This window comes from Neofelis nebulosa, chromosome 4 (genome assembly GCF_028018385.1).
Source record: "Neofelis nebulosa isolate mNeoNeb1 chromosome 4, mNeoNeb1.pri, whole genome shotgun sequence".
Taxonomy (NCBI): Eukaryota; Metazoa; Chordata; class Mammalia; order Carnivora; family Felidae; genus Neofelis; species Neofelis nebulosa.
Window position 1 is genome coordinate 42124355 of NC_080785.1, and position 16700 is coordinate 42141054.

Genomic DNA, 16700 nt, shown 5'->3' on the forward strand with positions numbered 1-16700 from the left:
ACGTTAATTTGAAAAGATACACACATTCCTATGTTTATTGCAACATTATTCACAATTGCCCAAATATGGAAGCAGCCTAAGTATCCACTGATCACTGATGGAAGAATGGACAAAGAAGATAGGAGATGTATGGAGTACTACTCAGCCATTTGTGACAACATGATGGGCCTGAAGAGTATTATACTAAGTGAAATAAGTCTGACAGAGAAAGACAGATACTACGTGATTTCACTTCCACATGGAATCTAAAAAACAAAACAAAACCCAGACTTAGAGTTATAGAGAATGGATTGGTGGTTGCTAGAGAGGAGATGGTTTGGAGGGTAGGCAAAGTTGGTGAAGGAGATCAAGTACCAACTTTCAAGTATAAAACAAATGAGTCACAATGATGTAATGTACAGCATGGGGGAACATAGTAATATTGTATTTGCTTTGTATGGTGACAGATGGTAACTGGACTTACTGTGGTAATCATTTTACAGTGTATACAAATGTGGAATCACTATGTTGTACACCTGAAACTAACATAATATTGCATGCCAATGACGTCTCAATAAAAAAAGTTCAGATGATATATTTTATTTTATTTGAAAGAAAAAATCATACCTGCAACTCAAAATCCCATGTAGCGAATAACACTGCTTTTCTTTGGCTTTCAATAAAACACCGTGTTCTTTGTCTATGCCTCTGTGCACACAGACAGTGGGACAGTTTGTCCTGTGTCTTTCCAGTGTTAAACAGTCAGAAGAACAGGGGAACATTTCCAAGAATGAAAGGGCAGGATTCTTATAGTTTCCTTCCCACTTGGCAATGTGACAGGAAAATTACGCTGCTGGAATATGAGTAAGCTGTAACACCACCCTGGGCAGAAAAGTCAAGAGACTGAAAAAGTTAAATTTATGTATTTACAAAGACCTCAAGACAGTTTTTTGAATTAGCATTCTCTCCTTAGTTAAAAAAAAAAGTGTGTGTGTGTATATGTATGTGTGTGTGTATATATATATATATATTTAAAAAAATAAATATAAGTAAGCAGAAGGAGGAAAATAAGAATCATTTGTAACCTGCCTTTTGAGAGACCTTTTTAACATTGTGGTATATACCCTTTTTGTATTTTCTTTTAGATACACACATGCACAGGCTTTATTACAAAAGTAGAATATATAATTACTTTATTACAAAAGTAGAATAATTATAATGCTCATACCTTTGTAGCCTGCTTTTTGTACCTAACAACATTGCCATGTCATTAATATGATTTCCTTTATCATTTTTGTCATTTGTATATTGTTTCACTTAAACTTTAAGTACAGTTGATAATGCAACTTAATAATTTGAAGGATGTGCACAGTGTTGTCAACCATCCCACAATTGTTGGACATTTGTATTGTTTTCAGGGTTTTTTCATGATTGTGAACATTCTCTAATCAGCTATTCTTCTAGTAAAATCTTTGTGAGTATTTAAATTACTTTGTTGGAGTATAATTCCTGATTTGGAGGATATACACATTTTAAAGCTGTTTTAAAGTGAGAACAGCCCGAAGCCCACTGAAACGTCCTCATTTATACTTTACCACTCATGTAGAAACATGTCCATTTCTAACACCCTGGCCAAAACTGGGCTGGGGTTCCCTTAGGGATTCTAGCTTTCCTAAGAAAAATAGTAGTGAGATAGCAGAGGGGTTCTCACTAATCTGGGGAATTTATAAGCGCTTTTTGTTTTTTTGGTTCAAGTCATTTCTCCAAAATTTGGCGGGATTAGGAACAGTGGAAAGAGTCCCATAGTTATTTTAGAGATATGTAAAACTCTTAGGTAATTGTCATAAAAATAAACAATGTGAATTGTATAATTATTAGCCCCCTTCCCAATCTGTCATACATATGACACAGATGTATGTATAGCTCTGTGTGTTTTCACTTATAAGAGATTTGTTGTCATCATTCATTAACAGACAGACGGTTTCATATGAAACTTTCATTAGTCACACCATTTTCTCCTGGCCAGAGTAAGAGCTGTAGCCATTCCTTAGGAGATGTGAAAATTGATGTATGACTTGAATTAAGCACCTGAATGATGTCTTGGCTCTGATATTGCCTACCACCCACAGTTGACAATGGATTTACAGATTTTATTCATTTGGCAAAGTGTGTATTATTTGAGTGCTGAATATTTATGACACCAGGTTAGGCAAATGGGAAGAGGTATTCTGGGGGCGAGGGGGTGGGGACTATGTGTGACCTTTTTTAGATGTTTTGTCTTCACACAAAACATGACTTTGTTTTTTGAAAGTAACTTTGTTAACCTCCATGGACATAGATTATCAGCTCTAACATATACTCTTGTTTCTAAGAATTCGATGTCCCTTATAAACCTTGGCTGTTCTGGGAGGTCCAAGCCAGGCCAGATTATCAGTGACTCAGTGACTGGAAGCTAAGCACAGGTCGCAGAGTGCATGCCCTGCACTTCACCTTAGACATGTGGCCCAGGGAGGAGCAAGCAGCTCCCAGGACCACAGAGAAAATGCTCTGTGTGCTCTGTAGGCCCCAGCTGTGAAGGCTGCCCAGTCTCCCCACATCCTTCTGCCTGATTTCTTGGAGCCTGCACTCAGCAGAGCTCAGGGAGTTCCAACTGGAACAGTCCTCCTGGGGCCCCGCTAGAGATTTACATCACAATCAGAGGGGTCAATCATCTTGTGCTTTGTCAGCCATTGTGTGGCAGAAAGTTCCTTAAACTGGATCTTCCCCCTTCCAACTGCTCTAAGTTTGTCTCTGGGTCTTTGTCCAATTGTGCAGTCATAGACCAGCAGACTCTAAGTCAGGGGTGGGTGATGGTCTGGTGAGGCCAAAGAAAAGATCTGGAGAGAGTGATCGAGGTGCACAGGTTTATTGGGGGAACTTACAAATAAGGAGATCAGAAGCAGTCAACTGGAGAAAGAGTATGCTGCTGGGATCTGCGTGCCGCAAGCTTTGATAGCGCAGCGATGTAGCTCAACAGCTCTCTGCAACCTTTCCCTCCTTGCGCAGCCAGTGTTTCAAGGGGATCAAGGCCTGCCCATCTGGACACTCTCCGTTACAAAGAAGACACTCTGGGTTGGGCACCCCCAGGAGCCCCTGACCTTAAAGACTGAACAACACATTCTTCCACACGTTCTGTTTGATGGGAATATAGAAGGAGGTGGGACTCTACATTCTCCAGAGAGTGACTAACAGGGACATTCAGGTGTACTTGCACAAACTAGCTATCCAGCATCCCTCTGGAAATGGAAATGAGAAGGGGTCACGCAGCCTGTTTTAAAGAAGAGATTATCTTCTTCTAGGAAACAGAATGCCATACCTTGAGCTCAGGTGAGAGGCCTCTGGCCACTCTGAAACAGCAGACTTTCTAGAACCATTTCTTTCTGGTCATGTTTCTTCCTTTCCTTCCTTCCTTCCTTTCCTTCTTTCCTTCTTTAATTTTTTTGGAGTGAGAGAGTGCATGTAAGCTGGGGAGGGGCAGAGGGAGAGAGAATCTTAAGTGAGCTCCACACCCAGTGTGGAGCCCAACGTGGGGCTCAATGCAGGGCTCAGTCTCACGACTGAGATTATGACCGGAACCAAAATCAAGAGTTAAATGCTTAACTGACTGAATGACCCAGGTGCCCCTTGGGCATGTTTATTTTAAAAATGACTATATTGAGAAAGAGAGAAAGAAAGAGAGGAGAGAACCTCAGCCAGAGACATCGACAACGAAAAGTTAGCCTTCTCTTTATGCTTAATCTGAATCAAAAGTGAGGAGGCTGAGAAGAAACACTGGTCAGGGAGAACCGTCCACGGCCAGAGTCTGCTATAGCAGGGGGAACACATATAAAAACCTAGAGGTTGGGGCGCCTGGGTGGCGCAGTCGGTTAAGCGTCCGACTTCAGCCAGGTCACGATCTCGCGGTCCGTGAGTTCGAGCCCCGCGTCAGGCTCTGGGCTGATGGCTCGGAGCCTGGAGCCTGTTTCTGATTCTGTGTCTCCCTCTCTCTCTGCCCCTCCCCCGTTCATGCTCTGTCTCTCTCTGTCCCAAAAATAAATAAAAAATGTTGAAAAAAAAAAATTAAAAAAAAAAAATAAATAAAAACCTAGAGGTGTTCAGGCACTAGGCCAGAAAGCTATCTTGAAAAGTTGTACTGGTAGGTTTATGTATTATACACACACACACACACACACACACACACACACACACGTACACAGATACACACCCCACATACACGTTTATTTTGAACCAGTGCTGTTAAAAAATAAACTGAGGCATATGAACATTTTTAAGAATTTATTTGACCAAAAATCAATTGGAAGCTGTCAGTGCCAAACTGGAAGTGGTTAGGTTTCTGCTGCACCTGTGGCAGGGGAAAGACTTTTATAGAGAAGAGGTGGAAGGAAAGCACCTATTTGACTGGCTGCAGCTTAAAGCCTCATTGGGTGTTCCTGATTGGTTGTTCTTAGATACCGGTTTTTTGTTTTTTTCTTTTTATTTGTGTGTGTGTGTGTGTGTGTGAGATCCTGCAGCATTTACAGGCTTAGATTTTGGTGTGCTTCTAGAGGCTTCTGGCCTTATGGCCACCTCAGTTAATGGCCTCCTTGTTTAGTTAACTGAAGGGTCCCCTACTAAATGGAAGAGTTGCAAGATCAAGTTTGAACATTTGTGTCTGTTGTGTCCTTTAATACAGATATCTAACTCCAGGTAGCGCCTTGCACCAACTTTCCTCTTGTTTCCTAATCTTTTTCCTTATGGAATAATCCCTTTTTAAAAAATTTTTTAAATGTTTATTTATTTTTAAATGTTTATTTAAATATTTATTTTTGAGAAAATAAATAAATGTTTATTTATTTTAAATGTTTATTTATTTTTGAGTTTTTTAAAAATGTTTATTTATTTTTAAATATTTATTTTTGAGAGAGAGAGACAGAGTGTGAGTGGGGGAGGGGCAGAGAGAGCTGGGAAGACACAGAATCCGAAGCAGGCTTCTGGCTCTGAGCTGTCAGCACAGAGCCTGATGCATGGCTTGAACCCACGAACCATTAGATCATGACCTGAGCCAAATTCAGATGCTTAACCAACTGAGCTACCCAGGCGCCCACCTCCCCCACCCACCATGAACTATTCTTCAGTGGTTCCCTTTCTCTCATGATTTTGGCACTTTTTGAGATTATATATCAGCCACTTTTAGAATATCCTTCAGTTTGGGTTTGTTAAAAGGTAATTCATTAAAGGTGCTTTTAAGAAAAAGATAAAAGCATGGCTCTCATACAGATATAAAAATGAACATATGTTAAGACATTTTACTCATGTGACATGAGGGAATGAGGCAGATGCTCTAACAGTTTCAAAGGTAAAGTCAAAAGGGCACCGATTTATATGGAGCAAAGGGTTGATGAAATGAATTGCAAATGGAGACAACCTGGATTTCCACCTGCAAGGAGGAAGTCCATTAGAGCACTACATGACAGGACAAAGTATATATATTCATCAGTTACCTACAATTTAGAGACAACAGGGCTGGAATCTGCTAATTCAGAAGAGTTTGCAACAGACACTGTACAGTTTTCCATTGGAACAATTTTTTTTTCTACATGTTTATCCTGTATTATTTTCCTGTTGTAAACCCATATGATACGTCTTTGTCTGGAATATTAGAGATGTTTGTGTGTGGTTTTGTTTTTTTTCATTGCAATCTATTGATGGCACATGATGTCTTTTTGTCTTGTTACTCGTGTTCACTTTGACTTAAGGCCCTTATAATAGTGCCTTCCAGATGTCTCTACTGTAACAGTTTTTTGTTTGTTTTTTGTCTTTGTTTTTTTTTCTTTTGGGTAGTTATACCACAGAAAATGGGAAACAGTGTAAATCAGGTTGGTATGTTTTCCCCCAGAGATCTGGTTCTGCGACAATACCAGCACACCAGTCTTTCAAACAACACGGACTCATTCAGTCCTGTTTAATTCAGGAAGCTATAATCTGTCACTATTATTATTTATTTTGGTGCTTGGTTTGTCCCAGATTTGGCTGTCCTTCTGACCTGTCCTGTCCTTCCCATTATTTTTTGAGCATTCATTACTTTCTGGTGCAGTGACGTGTTCTAGGGTTATCTAGATCTTTCCTTGTCTCAGTCCCATCAGGAGTCTTTTTTTTTTTTTAATTTTTTTAACGTTTATTCATTTTTTGATATAGAGAGACAGAGTGTGAGCAGGGGAGGGGCAGAGAGAGAGGAAGACGCAGAATCTGAAGCAGGCTCTAGGCTCTGAACTGACAGCATGGAGCCCGATGCGGGGCTACAACTCACGGACTGTGAGATCATGACCTGAGCTGAAGTCGGATGCTCAACCGACTGAGCCACCCAGGCGCCCCAAGGAGTCATTTTTACAAGGAGCTCAGTTCCTTTTAGTGGACAGTAGTGTCCTAGGTCTGCCCGCCTGTGACCACCTACTACTTTCACTCTTCCCCGTGGCTTTTTGAAGGAGGAGGGTGGGAAGGAAGCTAATTTTTTTTAAAGACAGATAAAGGAAAGGGATGGGAGGAAGAAGAAGAAGATGGCTGTATACATTTTTACCCCCACCCCTGACCCCCAGTTTTACCAGAGACTAGATCTGATCTCCTTGTGGTCAGTTAGGTTTCTCAAGTGGTTACATTTTATGTGGATGAAAATGAAACTTAACTTCATCTGAAGAGCCAAATCATTCATCAACCACTTACTAAGTATCTGCTCTGCATGTGCCTGACATTATAGTAGTGAGTCACAGTGTCAAGCCCCTGCCTTCAGAAAGCTGGAAAGACAGTGAGGTGCCCTACCAAAGTCATACAGCTGGTGTTTCTCAGTGAGTGCAGATGTGAGTCCCACCTTCAGTCTGGTCATGTGGGGGAAATCGGAGGTCAGGGAGGCTTCCCAGAGGAGCCGAGAATCTGGTGAATTTGGAGTAGAACTTAGCTAGTTGGACACGTTGGTTAGAGGGAAAGGGTATTCCAAACAGGGAAGAACATACCTAGAGCCAGAGATATTTGGCAGACTGGAGGGATGGGAAGTGGTTTGACAGGACGAACATCACTTGTTTCCTTATCTTCTTGACCCCAGGTTTTTAAGAAGCATGATTGTCCTTTCTTGCAGACAAGATTTGTCTATTGCACACTTTTTTGCAGGCTGCCATCACAGAGTTCCATCTGTTGTCCAAAACTATTGGAGTCTATTATGATGTCTTTTTTTTCAAAGAAGCAATCTTTTCTCAAGAAAAGGGAAAATAGAATTAGTGGGCATTTTCCCAAAGAAAGATAATTATTTCTTCATTGTTCGGCATATGCTTAAGAACTGGTCTAGTTTTGGGCTCTACTTTTTTTCATCAAATGTTTACCCATTTTGATCCAAATGGAATGTTCTTATTGCCTTTATTCAAGTAAATGCAATAGGTTGGTTGCAGTAGTTTAATCTCTGCCTTTTGGTTGTTTCTTATCATTAGAGAATACCAATTTGGTACTTTGAATAATGTTTTGAAATAAATAAAGTCTTGTGCATCATGGCAGTTAAATCTTCCCTATGTCTAATCCTGAGCTCTCTTCAAGATATATTCTTTGTGTAAAAATTATTGCTTTCAAACATACTCCTCACATGGTTGTTTTCAAATTTTGCAGACGATACCAGAAATTGCAGAAGATCATGAAGCCTTGGTAAGAATTTATGATCAATTAATACAGATGATGTAACACTTCCTTCTTCTTTGCATAATTAAACCCTGTCCTCTGACTGATTGTATAACTATGCATCTAAATATTTTAAGTGAGTGATTTTTTATTCTTTGTTTCATGTTCTTATTAACAGGTTTTTCAAAAATTTATTTCCCACTTTTTTGCTTTGTGGTAGAAAGGATATTTTATGTTTGTGGCCACAAAATGATTACATCAGAATTGCTATCCTTCTCCTAGAGCAAGGCTAGGCATAATTTTATGTACTACTTTAAACAAAAACTTCCTTTTTTGTGGCCTATGCGATGTTCAAAGTCAAAAGTCTTTGATTTTCTTCAATGACTTACTATGAAAAAGATACACATTAAAAAACATTCAGGATTGAAGTATGGAATGAAAATTATTTACTTTGAGTCTCAGAAAGTAGTCATCTGTCAAGTGAATTGCATGTTAATTCTGTATGGAGATCTCAGAACTTCTTTCTTAGAGTTCCCCCCCCCCCCCCCCCGTCACTGCCTTTCTTATCCATTAAACAGGGTGAATCCAAATGGGGCCTAGCAAACTCTCTACAGTAGGCAGAACAAATTTCCACTTCACCAAGTTGTTAAGCAGATAATTTCATTTTGAGAAGCAAGACTGAACAGTATCTGAAAATGTGCACCTTATTTTTTAAGCCCTCGGAGAAAATTCTGACCACTTCAGTGTTCAATACTGGTCTCGAGTCATTCATCTTCCCCTACCCTTCCCACATAGAAAAAAGCGTATATTGTCTTCAGTTATTAAATTCTAATGAAGCAAAAGGTACTACTGAGATTTGAGGGTAAATTTTTTTAAACGTTATTTTGAGATATATGTTTGCGATAGTGGAAACACTTAATGGTAATGGAAGCAGAAGCCATCTTTCATGAGAGTTTGTTCTGGGCACTGTCTCAATGTTTACATTCATTACTTTTACGCACTCATATCTGACACATAAGATCAGTATAATGAGAATTATTGCCTTGATGCAGAGGTTAAAATCAGGTAATGGAGCTGGGATCAAACCAAGTTTTTCTTTAACAACCTCATGCAACTTGCTAATGTAGAGGAAGTTGGGGGCTCTGAAGCCAAAATAATTTCTTAAAGTTTATTTGCTAATAGTTTTAATCACTTGGTATGTAGGGATGCTGGAAGTGGAATTACACATTAACCATGATTTTCATTTATCAAATGTAGACAAAATCAGTGCTCAGGGCCCTCGTTCTGGTAATGGTGGAATGTCTTAATTAGACTTAATACAGATAAAAATGGTTAAATCTGGACAAAGTAGTGTGAACAAAAACACCTAAAAGCAACTACTTGAAGGAACTGGATAACCCCCCAAAGTAGACAGAAAGAGGGTGGTCAGTTCTTGAAAGAACATAATGGGTCTCAGATGAGATTTGTGTGTTTGTAGCTTTTGCCTGAGGGTACCCGCTCATCCAGTTAGCACGGGGCAGCAGGCAGCCTTAGTCTTGGTAAGTTACTGAGAGGATATAGTTTGGGGGCTGGCAGAGCAGCTAGATTATTAGGGGCAATCTGTGAAAGAAGAGAAGCTCAGAGGGTAGGAGACCTCATTTCTACAAGTTCATATAGATCCACCTATAAAATCTGCCCAAATCAGAAGCATGAATGTACATGTGTGAGTGTGTATGTGTGTGAGAACCCCAAAGGACCTGGTAAAAACATCTACTGGGAGTGGAGAGAATTGAGAAGAGATTTAAACTGCTGCTGTTTGCAGAATTTGGAGTTTGATTCTAGCTAGGTTAATTTCTGCTCTAACAAAACAGTCTCAGAAAAACAGAACTGGATTTTGAGACTTGACAATCTTTTATTCCCAGTGTTCAGAATATAACAAAAATTACTAGGGGCGCCTGGGTGGCTCAGTTGGTTAAGCATCTGACTTTGGCTCAGGTCATGATCTTGTGGTTTGTGAGTTCGAGCTCCACATCAGGCTCTATGCTGATAGCTCGGAGCCTGAAGCCTGCTTCAGATTCTGTGTCTCCCTCTCTCTCTGCCCCTCCCCCACTTGTGCTCTGTTTCTCTCTGTCTCTCAAAAATGAATAAATGTAAAAAAATAAAATAAAAAAATTACTAGATAAATGAAGAACAAGAAAAGATGACCTATTCTTTTAAAATTTTTTTTTTTCAACGTTTTTTATTTATTTTTGGGACAGAGAGAGACAGAGCATGAGCGGGGGAGGGTCAGAGAGAGAGGGAGACACAGAATCAGAAACAGGCTCCGAGCCATCAGCCCAGAGCCCGACGCGGGGCTCGAACTCACAGACCGCAAGATCGTGACCTGGCTGAAGTCGGACGCTTAACCGACTGCGCCACCCAGGTGCCCCTAAGATGACCTATTCTTAAGAACAAAATAAAGCAGATAGTAGAAACTGACCCTGAGATGACCCAGGTGTTGGAATTAGCTAATGGAGACTTTTTAAAATGTTATTTATTTTTGACAGAGAGAGAGAGAGAGAGAGAGAGAGAGAGAGGGAGGGAGGGAGGGGCAAAGAGAGAGCGAGACATAGATTATAAAGCAGGCTCCAGGCTCTGAGCTGTCAGCACAGAGCCCGAAGCGAGGCTTGAACTCATGAACCATGAGATCATGACCTGAACCAAAGTGGGAGGCTTACCTGATTGAGCCACCCAAGTGCTCTGCTAATGGAGATTTTTAAAGCAATGCTTATAAACATATTAGAAGATGAAAGTATTAGTATAATGAGTGCACAGATGAGGAGTCTTAGCAGAGAAATGGAAACCATAAAAAATAACCAAGTGGAAATTATAGAACTGAAAAGTATAACACTTAAAATGAAAAATTCACTCTATGGGAGTTGAAGATGGAAGAAGAGACAATAACCTTGAAGATGAATCGTTACAAATCATCCAATCCAAAGAATAGGTAAAATAAATAGTAATTGACCTGTGAAATAGAAATAATTGGTCTAAAATACATCTAATTGTGGTATCAGAAAGAGAGGAAAGAGAGAATGAGACCAGAAAAATATTTGAGGAAATAATGACAGTTTCAAAATTTGTTGAAATATATATTTATAAAGCTAGGAAGCTCAGTGATCCTAACTGGAATAAATAGAAAACTATACCTGGAAACATCATAGTCAAACTTCTAAAATTTAAAGATAAAAAGGATACCTTGAAGGCAGCCAGAGAAAAACAACTTACTACATTAAGAGAGTAAGAATAAGAATGAGAGCTGATTTCTCATTAGAAATAGTGGAGGCCAGAGAGCAATATTTTAGAAGTGTAAAAAAAACAAAAAACAAAAAAAAAACCCCACACAAACCAAACCAAAAACAAAGAAAACCCCACAAAAAACAAAAAACTTGTCAAACCAGAATTCTTATCTAGTAAAACTATCTTCTGAAAATGAAAGTGAAATAGAAACACTTTTAGATAAAGGAAAATTAAGATAGCTCATCATCAGCAGGCATACACTACAGGAAATATGGAGGAAGTTCTCCAGCCTGAAAGGACATGCATTAGATAGAAATTGGGCTCTACAGGAAGGAGTGAGCAACACTGGAAATTATAGATATGTGGGTAACTAGAAAAGACAAAATACAGTTTTGTCTTTAAAATTTCTCATATTTATTTACATTTGTAAAAATGCTTATTTATTTTTGAGAGAGAGAGAGAGAGAGAAGCAGAGAGAAAAAGACACAGGATCTGAAGCAGGCTTCAGGCTCCGAGCTGTCAGCACAGAGCCCGACACGGGGCTGGAAGTCAGGAACTGTGAGATCGTGACCTGAGACAAAGTCTGATGCTTAATCGACTGAGCCACCCAGGTGGCCCTCATATTTCTTTAAAAGGCATATGGCCATACAAAGCTAAAAGAAGTATAACTCAAAATCCAATAGAGGAATTAAAAGGGACTATAAAAAATATTTGCAGGAAAGAAGGTAAGGAAAGAGAAACAGAACAAAACACAGCTAAGACAAACAGAAAACAGATGATAAATTGATTGGCCTAAACCTAATCATATCAATAATTAAATTAAATTTAAATGGACTAATCACTGCAATTGAAATATTTCAGATCATATTTGAAAAAGCATGACCCAGCTATGTGCCATTTATAAGAAATGTATTATAAATACAAAGGTGCATGTAGTTCAAAACTTGAAAATACATACATGTAAATGTGAATAATAATAAATTTTTTTTTACATTTATTTATTTTTGAGAGACATTGGGACAGAGCGCGAGTGGGGGAGGGGCAGAGAGAGAAGGAGACACAGAATCTGAGGCAGGCTCCAGGCTCTGAGCAAGCAATCAGCACAGAGCCCGACACGGGGCTTGAACCCACAAACTGTGAGATCATGACCTGAGTCGAACGCTTAGCTGATTGAGTCACCCAGGTGCCCCAAATGTGAATAATAATAAAACTTAGTTGTTTTATCAATAGCAGACAAAATAACAATTCAAGACAATATTTTGTCAGAGATAAAAATAATTCATAATAAAACATGGTTGCGTTATTAGGAATACATACAAGTGTTAAATGTTTATGTACCTAATATAAGATTTCAAAATACATGAAGCAAAAAGTGACAGCTAAAGGGAAAAATAGACAAATCCGTGGGGCACCTGGGTGGTGCCCCAGCTAAGTCGGTTGAGCATCCAACTTCAGCTCAGGTCATGATCTCACAGTCCATGAGTTCGAGCCTCGTGTTGGGCTCTGTGCTGACAGCTCAGAGCCTGGGGCCTGCTTCAGATTCTGTGTCTCCCTCTCTCTCTGCCCCTCCCCCACTGGTGCTCTGTCTTTCTTTGTCTCTCAAAAATTTAAAAAAAAAAAAAAAGACAAATCCTTAACAATAGCTGGAGATTTTAACACTGTCTTCTCATTGATAGGAAAACTGGCAAAATCAGTAAGGGTAGACAAGATTCGACCAACGTTGTAAAATATCTTGGGTCACCATTTATATAGAGAGCATCACGTTCAACAATAGCAGAATACATATTCTTTTCAGTGTATGTGTAATGTTCACCAAACAGACCATATACTATGCTGTAAAAAGTCTCAAGAATTTTCAAATGATTGAAATTATACAGATTACATTCTTTGACCACAAGGAAATTGTATTTTAAATCAGGAACAATAAATTTGCGGAAAAGCCTCAGATGTTTGGAAATTAAAAGACATACTTCTTTAATACCCAGGAGTCAAGGAATGCACCCAGGTGAAATTGCAGTATATTTTTAACTGAATGATAATAACATATAATATAGCAAAACAAAATTTGTGGATGCAGCTAAAGCAGTGTGTAGAGGGGAATTATATCCTTAAGTGCTTATGTTGGAAAAGAAGAATGGTCAAGAAAAATCAGTGATCTAAGTTTCTACCTTAAAAAGGTAAAATGAATAAGTGTGAATTACATAAGTGGGAGGAGGGAATAAAAGGAGTAACTATCCGTGAAATAGAAAACACATAAATAGTAGAGAAAATTAAAACTAGAACAGATTATTTGAAAATATTTAGTAGGAAAAAAGAAGAGAAAAATCAAATTGTCAATACTAGGAACAAAAGAGGGAATATCACTACAGAATACACTGAAAATTAAAGGGAAATAAAAGAATGTTATTAATAACTTTATGCCAATAAATTTTAATCCTTAGATACCAAATGTGCCAGCTAATGAGACTAATGAACACTGGTGCAAAAATCCCCGGCAGCATATTAACAAATATAATCAAATGATATATAAATGGGATAATACATTGTGGCCAGTGAAAGTTTATCCCAGAAATCACTCAATGTTTGAAAAGCAGTCACTGTGATTCAGTGTTTAGTAAAACAAAGGAGAGGGCTTAAAGAGAAAAATGATCTTAATAGATACAGAAAATAATTCATAGATACAGCAAAAGCACTTCATAAAATCCAGCATCCATTCATAAAAATTCTTAGCAATCTAGGAATAGAGAGAACTTCCTCAACCTGATAATGAGCATCTACTAAAAAACAAACAAACAAAAAAACACATCATACTTAATGTTGGCATACTGAATTCCTTCCAACTTCTGCCCTTTTAAAGATTGGGAATAAAGCAAATGTGTTTGCTTTTTGCACTTCTGTTACCTTGTGTTGGAGTTTTTAGCTATAGCAATAAATCGAAAGAAATAAAAGACATAATAATCATAAAGGAAGAAGTAAAACCATAGAAGACATGATTATCTGTTTAGAAATTGTAAATCTATAAAGAAAGTCTTAGATCTCATAATTGAATTTAGCAAGGTTTCAGGATACAGCATCAGTGTATAAAAGTGATGTATAGGTATGCATTAATAGCCAAATGAAATTTTGAAAATTTCTATTTACAAAGTGGCAAAAATTATAAAATTTTTAGGAATACATTTAACAAGAGACATGTAGCATCTCTTCACTGACAAATACATGACTGAAAGAAATTGAAGGCCTAAATAAGTAGAGAATATACCGTTTCTTGGAAGACACACACATTGTCTTCAGTGCAATATTCAGTGCAATAATATTCAGCGCAATATTATTTTTTAAAAAGAAATTGCAAACCAATCTTAAAACTTAAAGGAAATGTTTAGGACCTAGAGTAGCCAAAACAGTTTTGAAAAAACAACAAAGATGAACCAAGTTGGAGGATTTCATTAACTGACTTCAAGACTCACTATAAAGTTATTAACACAGTGTGATATTGGTATGAGAGGAAAGATAGATCAAAGAAATAGAATAGATTCCAGAATTGATCCACAGTTAAATTTTTACCAAAGGAGTGAAAAGAACGTTGGCACATTCATGCTATGATCTGAAGGCCAAGGGAATGTCTACAGGGTGATTTATAAATTTATAACCTTTTATGTATATACTTTTTACCACATACAAAAAAAAAACATTTGGAGAAATTCAAAGGGCAGGACAGAACTATATTCATTAACTTTGGGAATGAAGGATATATTGAGTATGACTTAACAAAAACTTTAAAAGTGGCCTTTACTTGCATCTCTTCTCCACTTCTGCCTGGCACCCAATCAAAACATTTGGAAGCACTGTTCTTTTATAAATTTAGCAGCTTAAATTGAAATGCTTCAAGATTGGCTGAATTTTGTTGGAATGAAGATGGTCTCTACTGAGTTGATGAGAAACATTTAGTTGAATCATTCCAGCACACATGGTGTGTTGGCTGTGACATAGCTCTCGACCAGCATGTAGTTTGCAGTCGGCTTAATCTGTGGCAGTCAGTACTGCAAAATCTTTAGCTTAGCACTTTATAAAAAACAAATAAACCAAACAAATAAAAGTGCTTCTGCACGTGCCATGTGCTTGCTTTATATTTGTAACCCTTTTAGCCTTGATCTTTTGCACGTGGCATTGATTTCAGAGCCTTGGCTCCTGCCCTCTCTCCTTGGAGGGTAAGTCAGTCCTCTAGGAGTGAGACTAAACATCTATGTCAGGGTTCAATAAGGGCTTTTATACCTGCATCATTTGAAATTAGGTGATTGAGTTCCTTGATTTGGAATGTAATAAAATTTTAGGATGGCCATCTTCTCCTTGCAACTGAGGGTTTGAGGTTGAATTTAAAAAAAATTCTCCTTCAAAAAAAAAATCCTCCCTCATGGAAACCTAGTATGCCATCCAGCGACCAGTCGTAATGAATTATATTTATGTTATATATGCACTATATATATGCTATATTGTATTTGCATGTGTATATATATTTTTATATTGTAATACATAACATGTATAAATATATCTATTCACATACATATGTTATATAGAATATATTAAATAGAATATATATGTTCTGTTCTATAGTATAACTGACTATGGTCTAATAAAATATATAGACTATGTTAGATATATAGAATATATGGAATATATTCTATATAGATATTTTATACCTATATAGAATATATAGAATATCTATAGAAACTACAAAGCACATAAAGAGGGAGAAAGAGAGCGAGAGCGAGAGCGAGAGAGAGAGAGAGAGAGAGAATCTCAGGCAGGTTCCATGCTCAGATTTTTATATCTACATAAAATATATAGAATATCTATAGAATATATAGAATATGTTAAAATATATGATGTGTATAAATAAAATGTTATTAGATAATATTTCTACAAAATATGAATATCAATAATATAACATATATATAAAGTGTTATTAGATGGACCAAGGGAGCGATCCCTGCCATGGACACCTTGGTGTGTGATATGAAAGAAGCTTCTCTCACTTACCAACTGTTCACACTAATGGAAACTACAAAGCACATAAAGGCCTATCGCAGTGGCAGAAATGGTGCTCCACCTCCTTAACAACCATGGAGATTAAAATCCTGGCCCCAAAAGCAGATTGGAGATTTGAAAACCAAATGATACACTTTCTCTCCGTCTTTTCTCTCAAGTCCTTGCAGCCTGTCTGAGAAGTCTGTGGGCAGAGTTCTAGAGCATTGGAGGAAGCAGGACAATCCTAGATGTTACTCAGGCCACTTGGATTATGGGCCCATTGAGCAGGGGACAGAGTCATTTTTCCTTCAGATAATTAGAGAGCATAAATATAATTTATTTCTTGTTTCTAAGGCAGTTAAGGAAGACTAATACTATCTCTATTCTCAGCCTCAACTAGCTCCAGGGAATATAAAGACAAGTTTGATTCCAAGAATGTGTGCTTTCCTTTGTCACTGCCTGTCCCACTGCTCATGCTGTTAGTGACAACAGTGAGGCAGTGTTTTGCCTGTATGGAGGCCATGGGTGCCGTTCTCCAATGTCGTGTATATGGGGGACTTTGAGCCGTTGAGATCTTTCAACATGCCAGGCATAAGCAAATGGCAACTATTATATGTTTGTTTTCCGCTCTTTTAAGTAAAAAGGAAAATAAATTAGCAAATAGTGTTTACTGATAATGATACGGTAAAATAATACATTAGCTAATATTGTTTACTAATATTATACATTATTATGTAATAATGTTTTCACAGTAATACTGATACCAACAT

The 16700-nt window shown here is 37.9% G+C and overlaps 1 protein-coding gene across 6 annotated transcripts in view; it reads left to right on the plus strand.

Annotated features, from left to right (window-relative positions):
- ELMO1 (engulfment and cell motility 1) overlaps positions 1–16700 on the plus strand; it is a 538367-nt gene that overhangs the window by 173107 nt on the left and 348560 nt on the right. For all 6 annotated transcript variants that reach the window (XM_058728689.1, XM_058728687.1, XM_058728686.1 and 3 more), the window contains one exon: positions 7642–7677. In XM_058728689.1, coding sequence (XP_058584672.1) covers positions 7642–7677 — 36 coding nt within the window. The remainder of the gene's footprint in view (positions 1–7641; positions 7678–16700) is intronic.